Source organism: Hyaena hyaena, unplaced genomic scaffold, assembly GCF_003009895.1.
Source record: "Hyaena hyaena isolate Hyena2069 unplaced genomic scaffold, ASM300989v1 scaffold_292, whole genome shotgun sequence".
NCBI lineage: Eukaryota > Metazoa > Chordata > Mammalia > Carnivora > Hyaenidae > Hyaena > Hyaena hyaena.
In genome coordinates this window covers 2,090,911-2,115,124 of record NW_024080924.1, presented here as the reverse complement: position 1 = coordinate 2,115,124, position 24,214 = coordinate 2,090,911, and the positions used below count along the sequence as shown (strand labels likewise).

At 34.7% G+C, this 24,214-nt stretch overlaps 1 protein-coding gene across 1 annotated transcript in view; it reads left to right on the top strand.

Moving 5' to 3' along the window:
* Positions 1–1,760: 1,760 nt before the first annotated feature.
* DPH6 (diphthamine biosynthesis 6) overlaps positions 1,761–24,214 on the top strand; it is an 87,163-nt gene continuing 64,709 nt past the window's right edge. The window contains exons 1-3 of the mRNA XM_039247268.1: positions 1,761–1,842; positions 14,141–14,214; positions 18,261–18,379. Coding sequence (XP_039103199.1) covers positions 18,331–18,379 — 49 coding nt within the window. The 5' untranslated portion in view covers positions 1,761–1,842; positions 14,141–14,214; positions 18,261–18,330. The remainder of the gene's footprint in view (positions 1,843–14,140; positions 14,215–18,260; positions 18,380–24,214) is intronic.

Sequence of the window (24,214 nt, the reverse complement as noted above, 5' to 3'; positions counted from 1 at the left end):
GGTGGTTGCCAAGGGCTGGGGAATGTGGGAAATAGGGAGAAGTTGGAGAGGGTATAAGCTTTCAGTTGTAAGATGAAGAAGGTCTAAGGATCTAATGTATAACATGTGACTATTTTTGCTAATACTGTATTGTATAACTGAAATTTGCTTTGAGAGCAGAATTTAAATGTTCTCACCAAAAGAAAAGGAAAAGAAATATGTGAATTGACGGGTGTGCTCATTAACTCGATATTGAGAATTTTGAGTTCTTTCACAATGTATGAGTATATCAAATCACCACATTGCATGTTTTAAATAGCTAACAATTTCATTTGTCAATTATAACTCAGTAAGCCTGGAATAATTTTAAATCATATAAAAATAATAATCCTCATTTATATGAGTTACACTTAAAAAATTATCTCCAACTAAACAAAGTTTTCTTAGGAGCTTAAAAATGAGTAGAGAAAGCAGCTTCTTTTTTTACTTTATTGTATTTTTTATGTTTATTTATTTTTGAGAGAGAGAGAGTGTGTGAGAGGGGGAGGGACAGAAACCGAGGGAGACACAGAATCCGAACCAGGCTCCAGGCTCTGAGCTATGAGCACAGAGCCGGATGCAGGGCTCAAACTCACTATCAGTGAGATCACGACCCAACCCGAAGTCAGATGCTTAACTGACTGAGCCACCCAGGTGCCCCCAGAAAGCAGCTTCTAAACAGATTAAACACTTTTCTATCAAACTGATTTGCTTAGAATTGAAAACTCTTTGATTGTTGCTTTATTCTCCCAAAAAGGATTAACAATTCAATCCTTTGTTTTTTTATTTTGTTGTTGTTAAAGGGTTCCACAGAAGTCCTCAAAATACCATCTTATCTTTTTAAACAAGAAGAATATTCTTGGGAAACACAATTGAAAAAGGAACTATAGTTCTAGACTTCTGTTCAGCTTCATTTTTAGGTTGAATTTGGTCTCAGGTGAACAGAAAACTGTTTCTACACTGAGATTGGGACTCACTACGTAGTAATGGCTAATTTATTCAAAACGAGGATTGTCATACTCTGGCAACTAAGATGGAGACTCAAAAGTAAACTAATACAGTAGCTTTAAATGGAAGTAAATGATAAATGATTAAGATTTTCTGCAATTTTTTGTCACTTAATTTTTAGCCTTAATTTTTTCTCTGTTAAATTGAGAAAGCTCACAAAGGGAGACAATAATCCCACAAATTACTGACCTGATACGCTGTCATGAGCTCCCTGTTTAATGGAAGAACTCCAGATGGTGATCATTTTCCATTTCAGAAATGTTTTATATTGATGATGCTAAGAAAAACAAAAGCCTCTGTAACAAGTCAAACAAAACTTTTAGTCAGAATATATATCATGTGAAATCACTACCATTTGAAAATTCTCAGTGTCACCTTCAGAATTATTTCATATAAAATAGTATTCATTTCTGTGGTTATTTCTGTTAACCTGGACTTGTGTAATTCTACTCAAGTGAAGAATTGAAAGTTTAAGGAAAATCATCTAGTGCTTTCCTCGCCATATAAATTTCTTATTTAGCTACTCAAGCCCCAGAACATCATTGGCATTCACAAATGTTTCATATTTAATAATGTCATGTTGCCAGAAGTCCAAATATCACCACTCAGAGCTATAATGCAAGTGTGCTTCTTTAATGAATGGTTCGTATTAAAAATGTTAGAATGCTTTTCAGATGAAAAACACTTTAAATTCAGCAGATCATTTTTTTCTCAACAGGCAGGAACTCATTAACAGAATACTACTGGTAACTGGGGCATTTTTCAAAGAAAATAATATCCCCGATAAATGCAAGCTGCGTATCTTCTTTAGAACAAGTGAGTCTAGTTTTCATTTGTTTAAAAACAAAAAAAGGACACCTTGTGTTCAATTTATCCTGTTGTCTTTGTGAACCACCTTCTTAGTATGGAGACAAGTGAATATTGAGTGAACAAATCTAATTTGGGTCTGGATTTCCACCTTGAAATCCTCCTTATAAACTTATAATTATCACTGTTACCATGTGGCCAAATGCTTTCACCATCTCAATGTCTGTATTGGGTACCTTTAGGCTGTGATATGGTAGAGCTTCACATACAAATGAGAAAACCAGATCAGTTAGAAGTCCATTTCTATACTTGTGTGTCTGTATTCCTGACACTTTTATGGTACTGATTTTAAGAGTAGGCATTAATAAGGCTTTAGGACTCTGGGCAGAGCCATGTTCCTACTTCTTCCAGTGATTAGAATAGGACTAATAGCATAGTGGGCCCTTAATAGTTAGTTGTTTATTACAGAAGATTCAACCAATCAGATACCAAACGAAGATATGCAATTAGAATTATGTCAGTTTGTTAGCAGATAAGTTATCTAAAATTTCTTCTTAGAGTCAGATTTGTTTCTTTGAAGAAAAAATATTTAGTGGATTTTGTACATAAATGCTTTTTAAGGAGGATATAGGAAGACAGTAGTAGGAGCAGTAGGGCAAAGAATCAATATTTCTGATTGTTCAGTACTTGGGTTGTAATATTTTTTAAAGTATTTCCTAAAGTCCTCCTTTTGGTGCATTATGCTCTGTATAGACTTATGTCACATATTTTATTAAAATGTCCATTCTCCTGCATACCTCACAGGATTTTAATTTCTTAAGGCTAACAACTGTGCTATTTTCAAATGTGGTTTACCTTTCCTAATATAGGATTTGTCACACAGTAGTGTTTTATATATTAATGTTTAATAAATATGTGAGTAATTTTGCCTGCCAGTTTGTCCACACACGGGATAAGATGTATATGCACAGATGTATTTTTAGTAATATTTCCCCTAACTGAAAAAGAAAGACACATGATATAAAAATATTTGTGGGACACCTGGGTGCTCCGTCAGTTAAGCATCTGACTGTAACTCAAGTCATGATCTCAGGGCTTGTGAGTCAAGCCCCACATCAGGCTCTCTGCTGTCAGCTCAGAGCCCACTTCAGATCCTCTGTCTGTGTCTCTCTATGGCCCTCCCCCACTAGCACATACTCTCTCTCAAAAATTAAATAAATATTAAAAAATATTTGAGAAAGTATAAAGTTGTAAATAAAATAGAAAAATGAAATACTATTTAGAAATAAACATATAACTTGATCTATTTCTGGTCTTTTTTCTATGCCTTGTGGTTATTTTTTAAAAATCCATATATTTTAATAAACGATGGAATTCCATTCCACACAATGGAATATTACTCCATAATCCAAAAAAATGAAATCTTGCCATTTGTAACAGTGTGGATGGAACTAGAGTGTATTATGCTAAGCGAAATTAAGTTAGTCAGAGAAAGACAAATATATGATTTCACTCATATGTGGAATTTAAGAAAACATATGAACATAGGGGAAGGGAAGCAAAAATAAGATAAAAGCAGAGAGGGAGACAAACCATGAGAGACTCTTAAATACAGAGAACAAACTGAGGGTTGATGGAGGGAGGGAGGGAGAGGGATGGGCTAAATGTTTGATGGGCATTAAGGAGGGCACTTGTTGAGATTAACACTGGATGTTATATATAAGTAATGAGTCACTAAATTCTATTCCTGAAATCAGTATTATACTATATGTTAAGTCAGAGAAGGCCTCTTTGAGATATTTGAGCAAGATCCTAAAAAGTGAGGGAACAGATCATGTAAATTTCTATACGAAGTGTCTCATAGGCATAGGGAAAGAGACCCTAAGATGCAAACAAGCTTAAATGTTTGAGGAACAAGAAGTTCAATGAGGATCATTGGAGTGATCTGAGAGGATAGAAGTAGGTGGTGATGTCAGAGAATCTGGGGGGGGTCCAGGTCATTTAGAACCTTGTATATTATCCACAAGGAGATTGTGTATTACTCTTAAGCAGTGTGGGAAGCCATTAGAGGATTTTCAAGCAGGGAGCTGCATGTTCCGGTTTATATTTTGAAAGATCACTGGTTATTCTGTGGAGATAAACTAGTGAGGAAGTGTGGACTTAAGGAGGCAAGTTAAGAAACTATTGCAATAGTCCAGTTGAGAGTGATGGTGGTTAAGTCTAGTGGTAGTGGGGGAGGAGATGAGAAGTGGTTGGCTTCTGGATATTTTTGGAAGATGGAGTTAATAGAACTATTGGTGGATTGGATGTAGGTCATAAGGGAAAGAAAAATCGTAGCTGACTCTACGATTTTTGGCTTGACCAAAAATCATCTTAAGATGAGGAGCCTTATTGAAGCACCTCTAGGTGTGATGAGTGTATGTGCTGGAATCAAGAGTTTTGTTTTGAATCTGATCAAGTTTGAGATACTCAGTAGACACCCAGATGGGCATTAGAGCAGACATTTGCATTCTGGATCTTTAGAAAACATGCAATCAGATGAAACCTCTGGGGAATGAATATAATTAGAGAAAGGAAGAGAGCCACGGACCCATCGCCGGGCACCTTAATTTTTAGAGATAATGAAGAGGATGAGGAGCCAGTAAGGGAGAGAGAGGAACAGCCATTAAGATAGAAAGAATTCAAGTAAAATAATGACTGAATTGTCCATTGAATTTGGCAAACCTAGTGATCACTGACATGATAAGAGAGGTTTTAGTATACTGATGGGAACTCAGGGTTGCTTGGAGTGGGTTTAAAAGAGAATGGATGATGAGGAAATGGAGAAAAATATATAAGTTCTTTTGAAGACTTTTACTTTATTAGGGAGAAATAATGATACCTGGAAGAGGACATGAGTTATTTGGGAGCTATCACAGTATATTATATATGATGAACACGAACCATGAGTAAAAATTGATGGTGCAAGAAAAAAAAGTTAGCTCTTAAGCCATTTAGATGTTTTGGGATCCCATGCAAAGGGACACTTAGGAGCACCTACGCCTTAGGAGCCCATTTTCATAGGAAGAGGCAGAATCTATAGTTACAGGTGTTGATAGGTTGATAGAGTTGATGTAGTCAGATCTTTCTGGCTTTTATTTTCTTTCTTTTATAAATGTTTAGAATGGTTTCCCCAGAGCAGGAAAACATCACATATGTATTCTGGATGGTTATACTTAATTAAGAACACAATACAGTTTGCTTCAAAAGGAAAGAGGGTGACTCAGTTGGTTAACCGTCTGACTCTTGATTTCGGCTCAGGTCATGATCTCACTGTTGTGAGATCAAGCCCCATTTCAAGCTTTGTACTGCGTGTGGAGCCCGCCTAAGATTCTCTCCTTCCTTCTCCCTCTGCCCCTCCCACACTTGTTCATGTGTGCCCTCTCTTTCTTTCTCTCAGAAACTTAAAAAAAAATAATAAATGCTGAAGTCCAAACCGCAATCCTCTGTCTTAAGAGTTTAGTGCAGATATGTAATATATAATTGCTGAAAAGTCAAAGAAGCTCACTAATATCTCCTGACTGAAAAAGACAAGGATTAGTCATGCAGTAACAAGTATTCAGACATATTCTGAAGATGTTGTAATGAAAACAATGTGGTGCTGACCCCATAAACAGATCAGTGGAACAGGACGGAATGTACACAGAAATTTGACAGTGACTACTGGTGGGGAGAATTCTCTACATAAAAAAATGATATTGAACAGTTTGCTGACTACTTAGAATGATAGAAATTTTGATCTTTGGTATGTCTTCTACCTTGCTAATTTGTTTTTTATTGATACCTGTCTGCCAACCACACCTGTACTCTTGCTGGTATAGATGATACCACATGTTAGTAATAATGAAGCTGTGTTTGTACCAGTTTGTGAGTATGTTTGCTTTTGCAAATGCCCTCTCTATTGTTATGATTGGCTTTACTGGTCAGACAGCTGCATGGACTAGCTTCTCAACAGTCTTACAGGTGTGTCTCACATTGACAGAGCTTAGGGAAAGGAGTAATCTAAGCAACAAATGGTCCTGTGATGTCTACTTAACCTAATCTGGACAGAGCTGACTTTGTAAATATGTTTTAGCATTTTTTTATCTACAAAACAAAGAAGACGATGATAGTCTACCTTGGAGCATTGTTAAGAGTAGTAGTAATATAAATGTTTAATGGTTATTATACACTGCTGTTTCTCATACTTAGTGGTGCCATTGCTGACTATTATTTCCTCAGTTGAACTAACACATCCATCATTGATAGTGATAATGTTTTAAGCTGAGTAGTGTCCACTTGTGTCTGAGAGCAACTGTGGCTTAGCAATGTGCTCAGCTATTTAGGAACAAATCTTTCTTTCTAACTTCTCTATCGCTGACATTATTATTTTCTTTTTTTCTCTCTGCCTTTGGTCATCTTGATGACAGGAATGTAATTTGTTATGTATTCGCTCTCAAAATTCTATGGATTGTGTTCAACTTAGCAATAGATATTCGTTGTTTGATTAATCATTCATTTTACTGAGGATCTGAAATTCATTTTTTGAAGAATTTGGCAGTGTTTTTTTATCACATATTTTGTTCTTGCTTTCATCAAACATGAACTTCAACTTTCCCCACGGTAGTCATAACTAACTTCTTAATTTTAAAACACAGTGGTTCTGTTGAAGTTTCTGCAGAATGTGGTAGTATGTATATAAGCAAGAGCACAGGTGTGGTTGGCAGACAGTCCTTAATGTCAAAGACTGCTTGTTCTACTGACCAGCTGTGTCAACCTAATGAGATAATCTTATTTTTCCATATATAAAATCAGTTTAATGGTATTTTGGATTGCTATAAGGAATAGCCAAGATAAGATATACAAATTACCTAGCACAAATTTTGGCATATACTAGGTACTTGGTAATATTGTTACTTTATCTTTCTTTTTCATCCAAATTCTATTTATGCACACATCATTACTCTGTCCTTGCTGTGTGTCTTATTATCATGACCACTCTTCCACATTGAGCCTTCTTCTTGCTCTGTGTCCTGCTTCTTGGGATTCTTGTTTGTTCCTGTGATTTCAAGTTCTCGTGTATGCAGATAACACCCACATCTTTCTCTATATTCTCTTGAGCACCAGAGTATTCAATACACCTAATAGCCTTTCTACTTTGGATACCTAGCTAACAAACTGAAAAGCATATACAAAGCTAAATAAACTCAGTATCTTGTTTTAAGACATGTAGTTCCTTTATTAGCTAATAGTCACTTAAGGTGGAATCATTAGTTCCACCTTTTGTATGTGCTTCTTGTCTTTGTGCTGATGGTTGCCAAATGTTATTAATTTTGTCTCTGAAATGTTTTTGGAATTGAGCTTCTTATCTCCATTCTTCAGTTCTTTCAGACTGAGCTCCTTCTCTTTTCTCTACTCTCTTGTGTACCCTTAACACTGTCAACCAGTCTCATCTTTCTGCTTGTGGATATGATCATATCTTACTTCTTAAATCCTTAGCATGATCCAAGAGAAACAAAGTATATATTCACACAAAGACATTTAGGAAAATTTGTAGCAGCTTTATTCACAAGAATAAATAGAAGCAACGCAAATATCCATAAACAAAAGAATGGGTAAACAAATGTGGTATGGTCTGTACAATGGATTAAAATGGAACACAAAGGAATGAGCTATGGATACACACAACATGGATTAATCTCAAAGTTAAACTGAGTGAAAGAAGCCAGAAACAAAAGGATATGTATTTTGTGATACTAATGTGTGATGACCTAAAGCACGTTAGTAGTTGCCTGAAGCCAGGAGTGAAGGAATGGTTGGGCTCCAAAGAGGCACAAGGTATCTTTCTGGTAAAACCAAAATGATTTGTATCTTGATTGTGGTGGCAGTTTTACTGATAAACACACATTTGTTAAAACTCATTGAATTGTGTACTTTAAATGGATAGTTTATTATATGTAAATTGCACCTCAATAGAGATAATTTAAAAAAACAACAACTCCTACTGGGAAGAGTTCTCCCTTGCCTTCTGGATGCAGGCCACATTGCTCAACAGTCTGTTCCCAGGCTGCATTTTGCAGCCTTTTTTCCTTCCACTTCTTGATATGTGCTTTCAACTGCAACTACTCTATACTGCTGTCCATCCCTTGTATATCAGCCCCTTATTTTGTTGCTTACATGAACAATTAAAGAACAATGACAGTTACCATTATTGCTGGAGAGGGTTAAATGACTGGTTTAGCTTTATAATAGTACTTGGTGAGCAATGTGGTATAGCTCTCCAGGCTGGAGATTTGATTTTGACAATGTACCAAGATGTTCTCAGTCTCTCTCGTATAGATTAATATAAACCAAATTCCTTTAAGACTAATGTGTAAGCCAGAATGTCAATTCACTCATTTGTAATGTAGACCATTTGTGTTAAAAGGATGAGAATGATTGTTTTGATGGATTAGCATAATCTTTCTGGGTTTGAAAGTAACAAGGCAACCTAAATTAGAGTCTAAAGTTTGCTTAGTGGGCATAGAATCAGATCATAGGAAGTTGGTTTGAATGTGGCCAGACTTCAGGGCCCCACATTCTATGTTAATTATTTTCTGCAGCACAGCCATTTTTTATTTCTATTATGGCACCAGGTGATTTATTTGGCTATATCTTCATGCAGCCTCAGTTCATCTTTGATTCTAGGAGTCATTTTCTTTTTGTTTCTCTGTTGACACTTCCACTGCTGCTATTTTGCTACTATTATTAATTTAGTGACTTTTCCCCCCAATTGATATAGGTCATGGGTCAAGGCCTGAGCTTATTAGCTTTAAATTTTTTTACAGAGTAAATGGACTGTCTTAGATCTTTATCTTTAAAGATCTGTTTTGGCTTCGTCGAAGTTAGTGGTATGTTCTGAATGTTTAAGGATTAAACAGAAGTCTTAACTTACCCTTGGATTATTCAGGACCCACTATGTTGGAAAAGTTTCTTGTATCTGGACTGCAGAGTTGAGTGTTAAGAGTTATATATTAGTCATGGCACTCTAGAGAAACAGAGAACTAGGGATACATAAAGATGTTAGAAAGAGATTTATTATGAGAGACTATCATCTGATTATGGAGGATTATGGAGGATGTGCCATCTACAAACTGGAGACCCCAGAGCACTGGTGATATGGTTCCAGTCCAAACCCAAAGGCCTCAGAACCAAGGCAGCCAATGATGTAAATTTCAGTGCAAGTTCTATGGCCCGAGAACCAGGAGTGATGATGTCTAAGGACACGAGAAGAGGGAAGTCCCTGCTCAAACAAAGTAAATTCACCCTTCCTCTGCCTTTTAGTTCTGTTCAGGCCCTCAGTGGATTGGATGATGCCCACCTCTTTGACTAAGGCTATCTTCTTTACTCAGCTCTAACAATTCAAATTATAACCTCTTCCTGAAATATCCTCACAGAAATAACATTTTACCAGCCCAGTCAAGTTAACAAATAAAATTAACCATCACAGTTAGTAGGCTAGAGTTGAGGAGTGATAATTAGCAAGAAGTTAATGTCTAGGAATGAAGGGTTTTGTCTGTCAAGTTAGGCCTTCATTCCGTAGTAGTACTCGGAGTGGATGGTGCTGGTGGTGGTCAGTAGCAGTAATACTAGAAATAGTAACCAAAGTATAGAAGTAGTAGTCATAAGGAAGAAGATTATGATAATGACACAACATATTTACTGAGTGCTTACTGTTACTGATCTGGATTATTTTACTCAGTTTTCACAGTAACCCTAGAAAACAGGAACTATTATTATCCTCTCTATGAATAAGGAAACTGAAACACAGAGAAATTATGTAACTTGTTCAAAATCACCGAGCTAGTAGGTGGAAGGGCTGGATTTTTAATGGGTAGCAGTAATCCTGATTGTTGAACAGGTCATTAGGTAGATCTATATTTAGATTATGGACTCCCAGATAGAGAACTTGCCTATCCTACCATCAGCTCTGCCTGGCACTCTGGTTGTGAACTTTCGTCAGATTAAGAGTAGGCAGGTACACATCGTGGGTTCCTAGCATTAGACCTCAACTCTTTATTCTAAGTTATTTTCTACATTTTTCAGGAGCAAAGTGAAACTGAGTCTTCAGCTTTATCCCTGTTTCCTGCAAGGGAAGAGCCTTTATACAATTGGACATTTTTTAAAAATTTTTCCTCTTTGAAAATTTTAACCCTTGTACTGTTGTATTATTTGTACAATAATTTGTAAACATTAATTTTTACTTGCTTCTTTTTTTAAGTTAAAATTTTTTACACAGTATTTATTTGTCAAAATAAAAATTCTCACATTAAAAGACAATCTCTTCAACAAATGGTGTTGGAAAACTGGATATATACATGCAAAAGAACAAACTGGACCACTTTTTATACCATGCGCAAAAATAAACTCAAAATGAATGAAGGACCTAATGCAAGACCTGAAACCATAAAAATACTACATGAGAGCACAGGCAGTAATTTCTCTGACATTGGTCACAGCAACACCTTTCTAGATATGTCTCCTGAGGCAAGGGAAACAAAAGCAGAAAGAAGCAATTGGGACTATATCAAAATAAAACACTTCTGGGGTGCCTGACTGATTGAATCAGTAGAGCATGTGATTCTTGATCTCAGGGTTGTGAGTTCAGGCCCCACGTTGGGTATAGAGATTACTTAAAAATAAAATCTTAAAAAGTAATAAATAAAAAGCTTCTGCATGGCAAAGAAGATCACCAATAAAACTAAAAGGCAACCTACTGAATGGGAGAAGATATTTGCAAATGACATATCTGATAAAGCGCATTAGTATCCAAATTACATAAAGAACTTATACAATACAACACCCAAAAGAAAAATAACAACAATCAAATTAAAAAGTGGACAGAAGGGACGCCTGGGTGGCTCAGTCGATTGGACCTCCAACTTTGGCTCAGGCCATGAACTCATGGTTCGTGAGTTCAAGCTCTACATTGTGCTTTGTGCTAACAGCACAGAGCCTGCTTGGATTTTTTGTCTCCCTCTCTCTGTCCCTTCCTTGCTCATGCTTACTCACTCTCTCTCTCTCTCTCAAATAAACATTTTAAAAAATGGGCAGAAGACATGAACAGATGTTTCTCCAGAGAAGATATCCATATGGCCAATGGCCAGACACATGAAAAGATGCTCAACATCACTCATCATCAGGGAAATGTACATCAAAACTATAATGAGATGTCACCTCACACCTATCAGAATGGCTAAAATCAAAACCTCAAGAAATAAGTGTTGGTCAGTCTGTAGAGGAAAAGGGCTCTTTTTCCCCTCTTGCATTATTGGTAAGATAATGCACTATTCACCAGTGCAGCCACTATGGAAGACAGTATGGAGGTTCCTCAAAAAATTAAAAATTGAACTACTCTATGATCCAGTATTTGTACTAGGGGGTATTTACCCAAAGAATATGAAAACATTAATTTGAAGGGATATATGCACCCCTGTATTTATTGCAGCATTATTTACAGTAACCAAACTATGGAAGCGACCCAACTGTCCATCAATAAATAAATGGAAAAAGATTGTGTGTGTGTGTGTATAATGTATTTCTATATGTGTGTGTGTGTGTGTGTGTGTGTGTGTGTGTGTGTGTATTTGGCCATAAAGGAGAATGAAATCTTGCCATTTGCAACAACATGGATGGAGCTAGAGAGTATAATGCTAAGGGAAATGAGCTAGTCAGAGAAAGACATAAATACCATATGATTTCACTCATATGTAGAATTTAAGAAAGAAAACAAATGAACCAATGGGAAAAAGAAAAAAACAGACAAATCCCCGGGTGGACTCAACTATAGAGAACAACCAGATGGCTACAGGGGGTGGGGTGAAATAGGTGAAGGGGATTAAAGAATACACTTACCTCAATGGGCACTGAGTAATATATGAAACTGTTGAATCACTATATCGCACCACTGAAACTAATGTAATACTGTATGTTAACTATGCTGGAATTAATTTTTTTTTTAATTAATAGAAAAAGATTCTCACATTAAAAAATGAATAATCTCTATTTAGGCCTAGTTTGGAAGAAGAGTCCAAATTCAGTTAGGTATATGATTCTAGAGCTGATTAGTTAGGCATTATTAAAAAGAAGATAAAAGAGATGGAAATAGAAGAGAATTCCAGAGAAAGTATGTAGACTAAAAATAATTACATAATAACCATTTTAGGGTTGTGGTGAGCATTAAATGAGAATTGTAGAATGATAGCACATTTTAAATGGATTGTAAATGCCAATTTTTGTTTTAACAATGGCATGACTTAGTTAAAAAAGAATACCAGTGGTTCTTATCTTTGTTTCTTTGATGTATAGAGAAATATACCCATGTACATATATAAATTCAGTATTTTATATTTTCTTAGGGCAGAACTTCATACAAACAACTATATGGTATAGGAATAGAAATGATTTTGATCTTTTGATATCACTATTCACTACTCTGTGATCTATGCCATATTTGCATTTTTTTTTTTAAGTTTAAGAGAGAGACAGGGAGGGACAGAGAGAGGGAGACAGAATCCCAAGCTGGCTCTTCACTTTCAGTACAGAGCCCAATGCAGGGCTCGATCCCATGAACCTGGAGATCATGACCTAAGAGGAGAGTTGGATGACAGACCCTTAACTGACTGAGCCACACAGGCATCTGCCATATTTGTATTTATTTAGGAACACTATGCCTTGACTTTTTCTAATGAATACAGTGACTTTTATGAAAAGAAAATGGCTAGGAAGTGAAGGGAAAAGTTATAAGTAAATTCTCTCATGAAATTGCTAAACTAGGAAAGTACAGGAAATAGCTTTTTTTCCTGTAAACCTTATCTAATAGAATCATTTTATTTTGGGGCTGTTTGGGCAGGTATTTCTCATTTTGGAGGAGAAACTTTAAATTGTCTTTATCTCAAAAGACATAAGAGATTCCTGGTGCACATTTTGTTTATGATGGCATCCTATTAGGACCCTCTAGTTATTTCAATATGCCTCAAAGTATTACATATGTTTTTATGTGAAACACTATTGCTTTTCTTTGTAGATTTCCAAGTATGGAAAAAGTATTAATAATGAAGTCGTCTTTCTTAAGTAGTTTCTTCTGTACATCATATACCAGGATGGACTTTCTTTTATGCCTATTCAGGGAATTTCTATTCAGTTTGTTGTTAGTAATTACTCCCTACTCACTTTCTTCATATTTGTTTTCTAGATAACAGATCCCTAGTGTATACCTGTATTATACATTATTCTTCCTTAAGTGTACTATGTTAACACTTATTAAGTCTTATCTTAAACCTGTCCTTCCAAATCCCCAAATTCTCCATATCCATTCATGTACATGTTTAATCTTCTTTTCTCCTTTCTTTTTTCTTATCCATCCTCGCTTTGTATCATTTGCAAACTTGATCATATTTGACTTTACATTTCCTCCACTTCTTTAATGAGCACACTGGATAGACTAGTCCTCCTCCCTATGAGATTCTGCTCGATGTAGTGCTGGATAGTCTCAGTTGTAACTCTGCTGATGGCAGTCCATTGCTTCCTTCTCACCATAGAATTTTTTATTCACTGTGCTAAACTGTTATCCAGGTAATGGATATTATTATTATATATATAATATATATATAATATATATATTATAAATTATATATATTATTGTGTCCCTTTTTACTTATACCATTGCTTTTTTTTTTTTTTTTAAGTTATTCAGTCTGGGGTGCCTGGGTTTCTCAGTCGGTTAAGCTTCCAACTTCGGCTCACGTCATAATCTCTCAGTTCGTGAGGTCAAGCCCCGCGTTGAGCCTTGCGCTGATGGTGCAGAGCCTGGAGGCTGCTTTAGATTCTGTCTCTCTCTGCTCCTCCCCTGCTTGTGTTCTGTCTCTCATTCTCAAAAATAAATAAAAATTATTAATTAATTAAGTTATCCAGTCTGAAAAAAATAGAAATTTCTCAAAAATTTTACCTGAACATCATTGAATCTTGGAAAATATGTTTAGTGAGAAGACATTTTGAAAGTACTGTCTAAACCTTTGACTTCTTCATGGAAAATGGTCTCTAGTTATTTGGATTTTAAATTATTTTCCACACAGTTGAGAGTATGACTTAAATATATGTATTTATTTTTCATGTGGATTGCATTTTCATAAATTATTCTGCTTCAAAATGGTTTTCTAGATGAGACACAGTTCTTTTATAATTTTCAGAGCATGGTGCATAGCCACATGTTTATTTATTTTTAAAGTTCTATTTTTTCTTTTATTTTCAGGAAAAAGAACAAGTAGAGGGGATATCCGTAGGTGCTATACTTTCTGACTACCAGCGTGTTCGAGTAGAAAATGTGTAAGAGAGCATTCATTTCTCCTTTTTTTAAAAAAATTACATGTATTTTAAGTATGTGAATAAATGAAAACACAATTGTATCCAAATAATAAATAGAATTTGGTATTCTACATACTTCATGGAACTAACTATATTACCAAAGTAATAAAAGTTTATTTTTTTTCAATCCTGATATCACATATGGAGAAAATTCCAGCTTACTTACTATAAGGAAAAATAAACTCTTTATAATGGAAAATCAAGACAGAGACTTTTAAAATCAAAAGTTTTATTTTCAGTGATACCTTATCTGAATCAGCATACATTTTTAATACCTTTTAACTCATCATCATTTGTAATAAAACTCAGGAGCTAATAACAGGAGCTAACTAACAGGAGCAGTGTTATTTTAAAGAAAGAAAAAGCTTATTAGGGAATCTTTCCTTCTTTAGTCCTTAGAATTCAGTCCTTGGCCAAAAATATTCATGTGATTAAAATACTTATATATAAAGTCATTCAACTTTCAAAGACTTTTTAGATTATTGCTCTCTCCATCTTCCTCACCCTCTAAGGGTATTAAAATATTGTATCTCCAAATACCAATTGATCTATTCAAAAACCATAAAGTCAAATGATAATATTGATTATTTAATGTTCACTTGGCATATCACCTGAATTTATTTTTCATTTTTAGTTTATTTGGATAAATAAAATACTGTATAGAGACTTTACACATAATTATATCAGCAAAAAGAAAATGTGGATTCCAGTAGTAATGTTGCATACTACTTGACCTAAAAATAAGTAAATTTGCTATTAAAAAGGATAAATGGAAATCAGATAAGGACTGTATTTGTATAATTGTTTCACATTCTTGGCATAGAAACTTCATATTGAGTATCACATCAGAAACTTGCATATTAATTGACTTGAAAATTTGTTTTATTTTTTTATTGCATTTATTTTGTTTCTAGTTCTACAGTGAACTTAAGGCAGTCAAAAATCCAAACTTTTTAGGGATGCCTGGCTGGCTCAGTTGGAAGAGCATGTGACTCTTGATCTCAGGGTGTTGGATGTAGAGGTTACTTACATAATTAATTAATTAATTAATTAAATGTAAAACATTTTTAAAAATCCAAAATTTTTAAAGTAAATGGAGGAAATATAAGACAAAGCATAATTAAGAGAAGAGGACTATGATGATTTCATATTTTGGGGTATGTATCTCTGGAGAAGAGAGAGTGGAGGTGGAAGTGGGAGAGGTCTTGAAAAAGATTTCCTTACATTCTGCTTGCCTACATTTGAGAACAACTGACCTACAGATGGATATGGATTGCATATCCCTTAAACCATATGTTAGAAATACTATTTTCATCAAGTTTTAGGTCATATTCTCTGAGAATTATTTAGTGTACAAATCTGTGTTTTTTAATAAGTTCAAGCCCACATAGTTTAATGGGTAGCCAAATTGTAGATGGGGCTGACATTTATTTATGAAAGTTAAAAGCCAAATGAAAATGTGCTCTTGATTAAGAGGCTGCTTTACATCTATATGGGAGAAAGTTCCGTAGCATACCCATAGATAGAGCAAGATTTTTCTTAAAACAGTCTCAGGTACACTTCAACACATGGTTAAAATACCCAGATTTTATACCATTAGACATATCTCCAATAATTTTATCCTTAGAAATGTTAAAGCAATGTTACTGGGAGTCCATTGGTTTATAATAAACTCAGTTTTCAATTAGGCTGTCTTCCATTTGTAGTTGGTATTGCATCAGTGTACTTTCAAGATATAAAATATTTCATAAATGTCACAGCTCAAATGCAATAGTGACTTATAGAGGAAGTATAATTGAATCTTGATATTTTGAACTGTTAAAGAATTTAAATAGGTAGGGGCACCTGGGTGGCTTAGTTGGTTAAGCGTCCGACTTTCGCTTAGGTCATGATCTCACGGTTCGTGGGTTCGAGCCCCGCGTCGGGCTCTGTGCTGACTGCCAGCTCAGAGCCTGGAGCCTGTTTCAGTCTATGACCCCCTCTCTCTCTGACCCTCCCCTGCTCATGCTGTCTCTCTCTCTGTCTCCTAGAAATAAAAAAAAAAAAAAAGAATTTAAATAGGTAAAAAAAAAAAGTTTGACTTAAGTCTAGAAATAGTCAAAAGTTTTTGGTTACCAAAGCAACAACAAAGAATTTTACAATAAAGATACAATAAAGAGGAATAAAGTTTTTTCAATTAAAAAAAATCTTAGAAGAGGTAGAGAGCCCAGTTTGAATGGTAGGCATTAAACACTGGTAAGAGGACAGCTAGAATTATAATACTTTTGTTATATGGGTAGTTTCAATTTTATTATTTTTGTGTTTATTAACTGCAATTGTGATACATATGTTTTTTTAAGTTTATTTATTTTGATAGAGAGGGAAGGAAGGACAGAGAGAGAGAGAATCCCAAGCAAGCTCCACACTGTCAGCATGGAGACTGACATGGGGCTTGAACCCACAAACTGCGAGACCATGACCTGAGCCAAAATCAAGAGTTGGACACTCAACTGACTGAGCTACCCAGGCATCCCTAAAAATAGTGATATTTTTAAGGCCATGTATGAGTAAATGACCAAACATGTGGCACATGTATTTACTAAGTATTGGGATTTTCTGAGAGAAAAGGAGATCATTGTGGGCTAGAAAACTCAGCCAAACAAACTTACAGATACTGGGTTTTAGAGCTATGTTTTTAATTTGAAATCTGATTCTAGCCACTTATGCTGTGTCTTGGGCAAGTCGCTTGGCTTTGACTACCACTTATTGAATATTTATTTTATCCAGGCATTTGTACTATTTTCTTTATTTGTATTACTTTTAATCAATTATAGTCCTTCTCGAGGAAGTGACATTTAAGCAAAGGCTTGAAACAAGTGAAGAAGGTAGGAAGCATGTCTAGTATATTAGACAAGAGTGGGAAGTCCTGGGTCATGGGTTGGAGTGAAGGGAAATTAGTAGGAGATGAGGCGTGAGAACCAACCAGAATGAGATCCATGCAGGTCTCTTGGAGGACTTTTACAAGGAATGATGTCAAGATTTGAGCAGAGCAATCCCATGATCTATTTTATATTTTAAAAGGATCACACAGGCTGCTGCATTGAAAACTGATTTTAAAAGGGTAAGGATAGAGGCAGGGAAAGAAGTTAGGGGGATATTGACACAAAAGATAATGGTGACTCAGCCCAGGGTGTTCGCAGTGGTATTGGTGAGGAATGATTCTACCCTGTATTGCAGTAGATCGGATGAGAAATATGAAAAAACAAAACAAACAAAACAAAAGGAATAAAGGATGACTTCAATTTTTAAACTCTTAATCTCAAGAACTTTGAAAGGAAATATTTTTGTTCCTGTTTATGAACTAGGAAACCAAAGACCTAGAGTTTCATTGCCTTGTCAAAGTCATGTAGCCAGTTAGTGTAGGAATAGGTTTCAAATCCACATTTGTCTTGACTCGAATTTTCATTCTTTCTACTGCACCATAATGTAAAATATGTAACATAATGGCTACAACATATTTGGTACTCAGTATATAGTACTTTTTGTTCTTTTTTTTCACCTAGAATCAAATTCTTTTTAAAAATGTCTAAATTAGTAGATAACAATAGTTCATGTAACCATAGGTATTGTAACTTTAATCAATATGTGACTCTTTCATTAGGATAAGTTGATTTGCCTATTTTGCATATGCTTCACAGTTTTGATACCCAAAGAAGTTCTCAAAACAAGAATAATCATCCATTGGCATAGGAAGCTTTTTAGCATAGATTTCTAAACTTAGAGCCTTACTAAAATTAATATTTCTAATCTGCCTGAAGATTTCATTTTTATCTGTTTATGCATAGCCTGTGGAAATTAAATATGTTTATGTTGTATATATAAACTTCATTATGCAAAACATGTTTTTTAAAGCATTTTAAATGCTAAAATCCTTGAGAGAAGCATTATGTTTAAAATCAAAGTAATTGCTATGGATCCAAGTATAGAACATTAAGATATCATCCTATTTTTTTCTTTTTCTTTTATAGGTGTCAAAGGCTTAATCTTCAGCCTTTAGCTTACCTTTGGCAGAGAAACCAGGAAGATTTGCTCCGAGAGATGATATCATCTAACATTCAAGCAATCATCATCAAAGTAGCAGCTTTGGGTATGTAGCCAGACTCAAGGGAGCTGTCTGTTACCACACAGATAATCTGTATTCACTAATAAGCAGTTACAACAGAAAAGAAGGAATAATTTAGAATGTAAAAGTATGGAGTTACAACTGAACAAACTGAGTAGAGGAAGTCTAAGATGGGGTTTTGACCATTTACCGAAGGATCACAGATGAACCTCATCATTCTCTTTTTTAAATGTGTAAGTGCCTCTAAAATTGTTATTGTATTATGGTCCTTTAAGTTCTTTTTATACTATCGGGATCCCAGGTTCATAGGAAAAGTAGGTCAGTTTCTTCTTTTTTTTTTTTCCCTAGGCTTCTTAAAATCTGCACTTGGCACATGTGATATTTTTCTTATTTTTTTAAACATAGTTTGAATAATGCTAAAATAGAATGATTGACTTTGTAGTGTCCAAAATAAACAAAGTAGTAGGTTTCTGTTGGGGACGGTAAGAAGATTATAATTGAGAGAATGTCTTTTGATCAGTTAGCATAGACACAACAGGCAGGTGGTAATGTGATTCAAATATGTATATTACATACGAACACACTTAATTTGTTGGTTTGAAATTTTATAATAATATTCATTTTCAAGAAACCATAGGGTTTAGCTCAATGCATTTATTTCACAAACCTATTACAGTAAATGCCCTGGAGCCTCAGGTGTCTCAAAGACTAAATCATGTACCTCATTTGCGAGTTTACATTGCTGATCTCTGAAATAACGGGTCTCAAGCTGTGGAGGATTTTAAAGACAAATTCACATTTTAAACAACATTAAGAGAAAGATCCCATAATGTTTCTCCTTGGCAAACACCAGCTTGCTCTCTCCTTGTTGGAGTTGAAATGTTGTCTTTCATGGGAAGTCTTACAGAGAGAACCCGGAGTTGGTCTCCTCAGCTTTTAATAAGAGAAAGATCAAGGTGGGGTGAGCCTTTTGAGAAAAGGCTGCCCAGCAACCCATGATTGAAATTCTCACTATAGATATATTTGTCCTTTGAGTTTCTATATAAATCTACACAGAGTATGCTCTCTTGTTTTCTCTTTGTCTCTCACTTTCTCTTTTGGATTTTCTAAGATTGCCCTGTTCCGTAATTAAGTTCATGTGACACTTCACTGGACAATGGGATAGATTAGAACCCAGAGAGTACCTACCTCATTAATAAGACAGAGCCATAGGAAAAAGCTTTACTCACACCTTTATTATAGTTTACCTGATATTGTGTGTCTCTTCATTTGTCTGTGTGGATGTGTATGTGCCTCTAAGTAAGGGTTAAAGATAGTGTTTAACTGTATTAAACTTTTGGGTAAAGTGTAATGCTGAGCTAGTTTGTCTTCATCATTCCAATGATAAAAGAATAAATCTTATTTTAACATTTATAGCACATAGCTTCTATTGATTACCTAAAGATGTGCAAAGATAAAAGTTACTCTTGAGAACAGTATTAAGAAAGGCTTATTGAGTGGAACATTTTTTCTAAGGACACAGAAATGTGTAAAAGATGCAATATAGGTTTCCAGACTTTCTCCCCACCACCCTGCCCATTGAAAGTTTTCAGAAAGGGTTTTAATCAAAAAGTGAGACAAGAGGATCTTTATAGGGAAAAGGGTCCAGCAAAGTTTTGTGACCCATTAGATTATAGAGTGGTCTTAGGAAAGGGTTGCTTCTACATAGATGAATAAAAATGTATTTCTGATAACTGTGTCACATAATGTTGGTGTCTTGTAGCCATCAGTGAATTTGTGAAATCTGCACATGAACAACTCAGAAACAACAAAGAAGTTTCTGAGTTTTAGACTTACTTAAAGAGCTGTGTGTACATTGTGTTTAAGAAGAATCTTGCCTTTTAGAAATACTTATTTATAATACTTATTTTTAATTTTAAAATTATTTCCTTTTTAAGTATTTTAACATGAAAACATTCTAGCCACATAATATTAAATTCTTGTATTTAAAGGTTCCATGTGTTTTCTGTTATCTCTTCTCCCTCCAGCCACTCCCTTTCCCAGAGATATGTACCAGAGTAATAATCATTTTTCTATGTCACTTTTTTTGTGTATGTATTATGTATGAGTAGAAATACTAGGATTGTTTTATGGGCTTTTTAATATATTACATGAATGGTATTATACTCTGCATTGTGTTGACAACTTGACTTTTTTACTCAACAATGTGTCCTGGAAATTATTTTCATGTTAGTAAATGTAAATTTACCTCAACTACTTGAGGTAAACAGGTATCGCCTTAGTAGTCATGAGCCCTAGACTAAAGACTGCTATGAACATGATCTAACAAATAACTCATGCCAGAACAAAATCCTAAACTACTTTTTTCTATTTTTTTCTTTTCCTTTTTTTAAAAATTCCAGTATAGTTAACATATTTTAGTTAGTTTAACTAAAATAAAACGTTAGTCTCAGGTGTACAATATAGTCAGCTATTCTATACATTACTTAGTGCTGATCAAGATAAGTGTATTCTTAATTCCCTTCACCTATGTCACCACTCCCCCCTCCCCCATCTCCTCTCTGGTAACCATCAATTTGTGCTCTATAGTTAAGAGTCTTTTGCTTGTTTGTCTCTTTTTGTTATTTGTTTTATCTCTTGAATTCTACATATGAGTGAGATCATATGGTATTTGTCTTTCTCTGACTTGGTTTGCTTAGAATTATACCCTTTAGGTCCATCCATGTTGTTGCAAATGGCAAGATTCCATCCCTTTCTTCCGGTTGAGTTATATTCCTCTGTGTGTGTGTGTGTGTGTGTGTGTGTGTGTGCGTGCGCGCGCGCGCACGCTATCTTCTTTATCCATTCATCTATGGATGGACACTTGGTATGCTTCCATCATTGGCTATTGTAAATAAGGCTGCAATAAGCATAGGGGTGCTTATATCTTTTCAAATTAATGTTTTCATAGTCTTTGGGTAAATACCCAGTAGTCCAATTACTGGATCAGATGGTAATTCTACAAAATCCTAAACTATTTAAAGGAATACTGTAAAATCCAATACACACTAATTAAAATTCACAATGCCTTGCATCTAAATTACCAAGCATGCAAAGAAGCAAGAACGTTTCATTGATACTGAGCAATCAATCCAAATAGACCCAGAGTTGGAATTAGCAGGCAAGGAAGTTAAAACGGCCCTTATAAATCTGCTCAGTATGTCAAAAAAAAAAAAAAAAAGTAGAAGAATACGGGATTATGACAAAGAAAATAAAAGATATAAAAAGGCTCAAATACAATTTCAAAAATGCATTTTCTGAAATGAACAATGCACAGATATTAGACATTGCAGAAGAGATGAATAAACTTGAAGACAAAAAGGAACTGTCAAAAATGAAGGCAAGAAAGGGACTGAAAATAATTAACACAATATTGGTGAGCTATGAGACTCTATCAAGCAGCCTAACTTAAGTATAGAGTCCCAGAGAAGGGAATGGGGAGAATATTTGAAGAAATATGGCCAAAAGATTTTCCTAACTTGATAAAAACTATAAAATTACAGATCCAAAGAGGAAAACCACAAAACACATTATAATCACATTGCTGAAAACCAGTGGTAAAGAGAGAATCTTAAATGCAGCCAGTGTGAAAAGATTAATTTTATACAGAAAGGAAAGATAAAAATGTTAACAGATTTTGCTTCAGAAACTATGCAAACTAGAAGATGATGAAAAGACATCTTTAAAGTAATGAAAATCAATAAAAGTCACCAAGAATTTTATACTAAGTAAAATAAATTTCAAAATGAAGTTCAGATAAGGATGTTTTCAGATGCACAAAAGTTGAGAGAATTCATTACCTGCAGATCTGCATCACAAGTAATATTTTAAAAAGTCCTTTGGAGAAAAGGAAAATAATTGATGAAAATCAGTATTGCAAAAGGATGAAGAGCAGTGTAAATAATTATTTTAGAGTAGATAAATTCTAAATCTGTTTTACTTTTTGAATCTTTTTAAAAGATGTATTAGATTATTTAAAGGAAAAATAATAGTATGTTGTGGGATTGACCGCAGAGGAGAAGTAAAGTATGTAATTGCAGTGCCACAAATAACAGAGGGGGGGAATATAGTGAAATGAAAATATAGTCTGTAAAATTTTTAAATTATTCATGATGTATAATATTATTTGAATGTAGACTGTGATAGCTTAAAGATATAAAATATAAACAATAATGCAACTATTAAAAAATAAAGCAATATGGGTAGTCGGCCAATAATGGAAAGTAAGTAAAAAATTATAAGATAATCCAAAAGAAAGCAAGAAAGTGTAAAAAACCAAAAAAGAAAGAACATAGAACAGATGAGACAAATAGAAAACAAAAGATGGTAGATTTAGACCATATCATTTTAATAATTACATTAAATATAAGGTATCTTAATAACTCCAAGCAAAAGGGAGGGATTTTCAGATTTGGGGGGAAAAAATAACTAAGGCCCAACTTTATTCTGTCTATAAAAAATGTACTTTAATTATAGAAACATAGATAGGCCCAAACTGAAAGGATGGAAAGAGATATTTTAACACTAATAAAAGAAAGCTGACATGGTTATATTTACATTAAAGCAGTCCTTATAACAATGAATATTATTAGGGATAAAGAAGGACTTTTCATCATGATAATGGGATCAATTTTTCAAGAGAACGTAACAGTTTAAAGGTTTATATAACAATAACAGGACTTTAAGATATTACAACATGGAACTGCTACAAGAAGAAATGGACAAATCCACAATTGTACATGGAGCTTTCAATGTCTCTTTTCAGTAATAGCTAAAACAAGTAGACAGAAAATCTTTAGGGATATAGGAAGTTTGAACAACACTACCAACTAGTTTGACCTACTTGGCACTTATAAAATATTCTATCCATTAACAGCAAATTACATATTTTTTCCAAATGCACTTGGGCCATTCACCAAGATAGACTATGTTGTCGATCATAAAACAAATCTCAGTATGTGTAATGTCCTGAAATCAGGCAAAGTATGTTCTCTGACTGTAGAGGAATTAAATTAGAGAAACATTTTACTGCTACAAATACACAGAAATGGACAAAAATATTTTATGGACATACTATATTTATTAACAGTCTTAAAGCAGTAGTGTCACTGAAAATTGGAATGGGCAGTTGATGCACTAGTTAATTTAAATGGCTGCTTAAAAAAAAAAAGCTGACACCTGGGTGGATCAGTGAGTTGAGCGTCCAGCTCTTGATTTCTGCTCACGTGATGATCTCACAGTCATGGGACTGAGCCCTGTGTCAGGCTCCACGCTGAGTGGAGTTTAAGATTCTCCCTCTCCCTCTACCTGTCCCTATGGTCTTGCTCTGAAGGAAGAGAGGGAGGGAGGGAGGAAGAGATTTCAGGATAGCTTAACCAGTTAAGTGATTTTGTAGCTCAACCAGATAAAAAAAAAAGTAATGCCAAAACTCTGGGAAGATTTCTAGGATTGGGAGGTAGGAATGAGATGATGGGACACAGTGTAGGTATACAACTATATATTTTTCCTACTTTACAAAATTTTTCTTTTGTCTTACTTGATCTGGTGGTCCCAGGTCTAGGTTTGAATTTATCAATGCATTAAACAAGTGTTGATACCACTAAGTTTGACGTGCATATTATTTTTTTTTATTTATTTAAATTCAAGCTTAATTAACATACAGTGTAGTATTGGTTTCAGGAGTAGAACCTAGTGATTCGTCACTTACACCCAGTGCTTATCCCAACAAGAACTCTCCTTAATGCCCATTACCCATTTAGACCATTCTCAAAAACTCTTAGGGGTATGTCATAGCTTCACCCACGTAGGCAAATTAAGGCC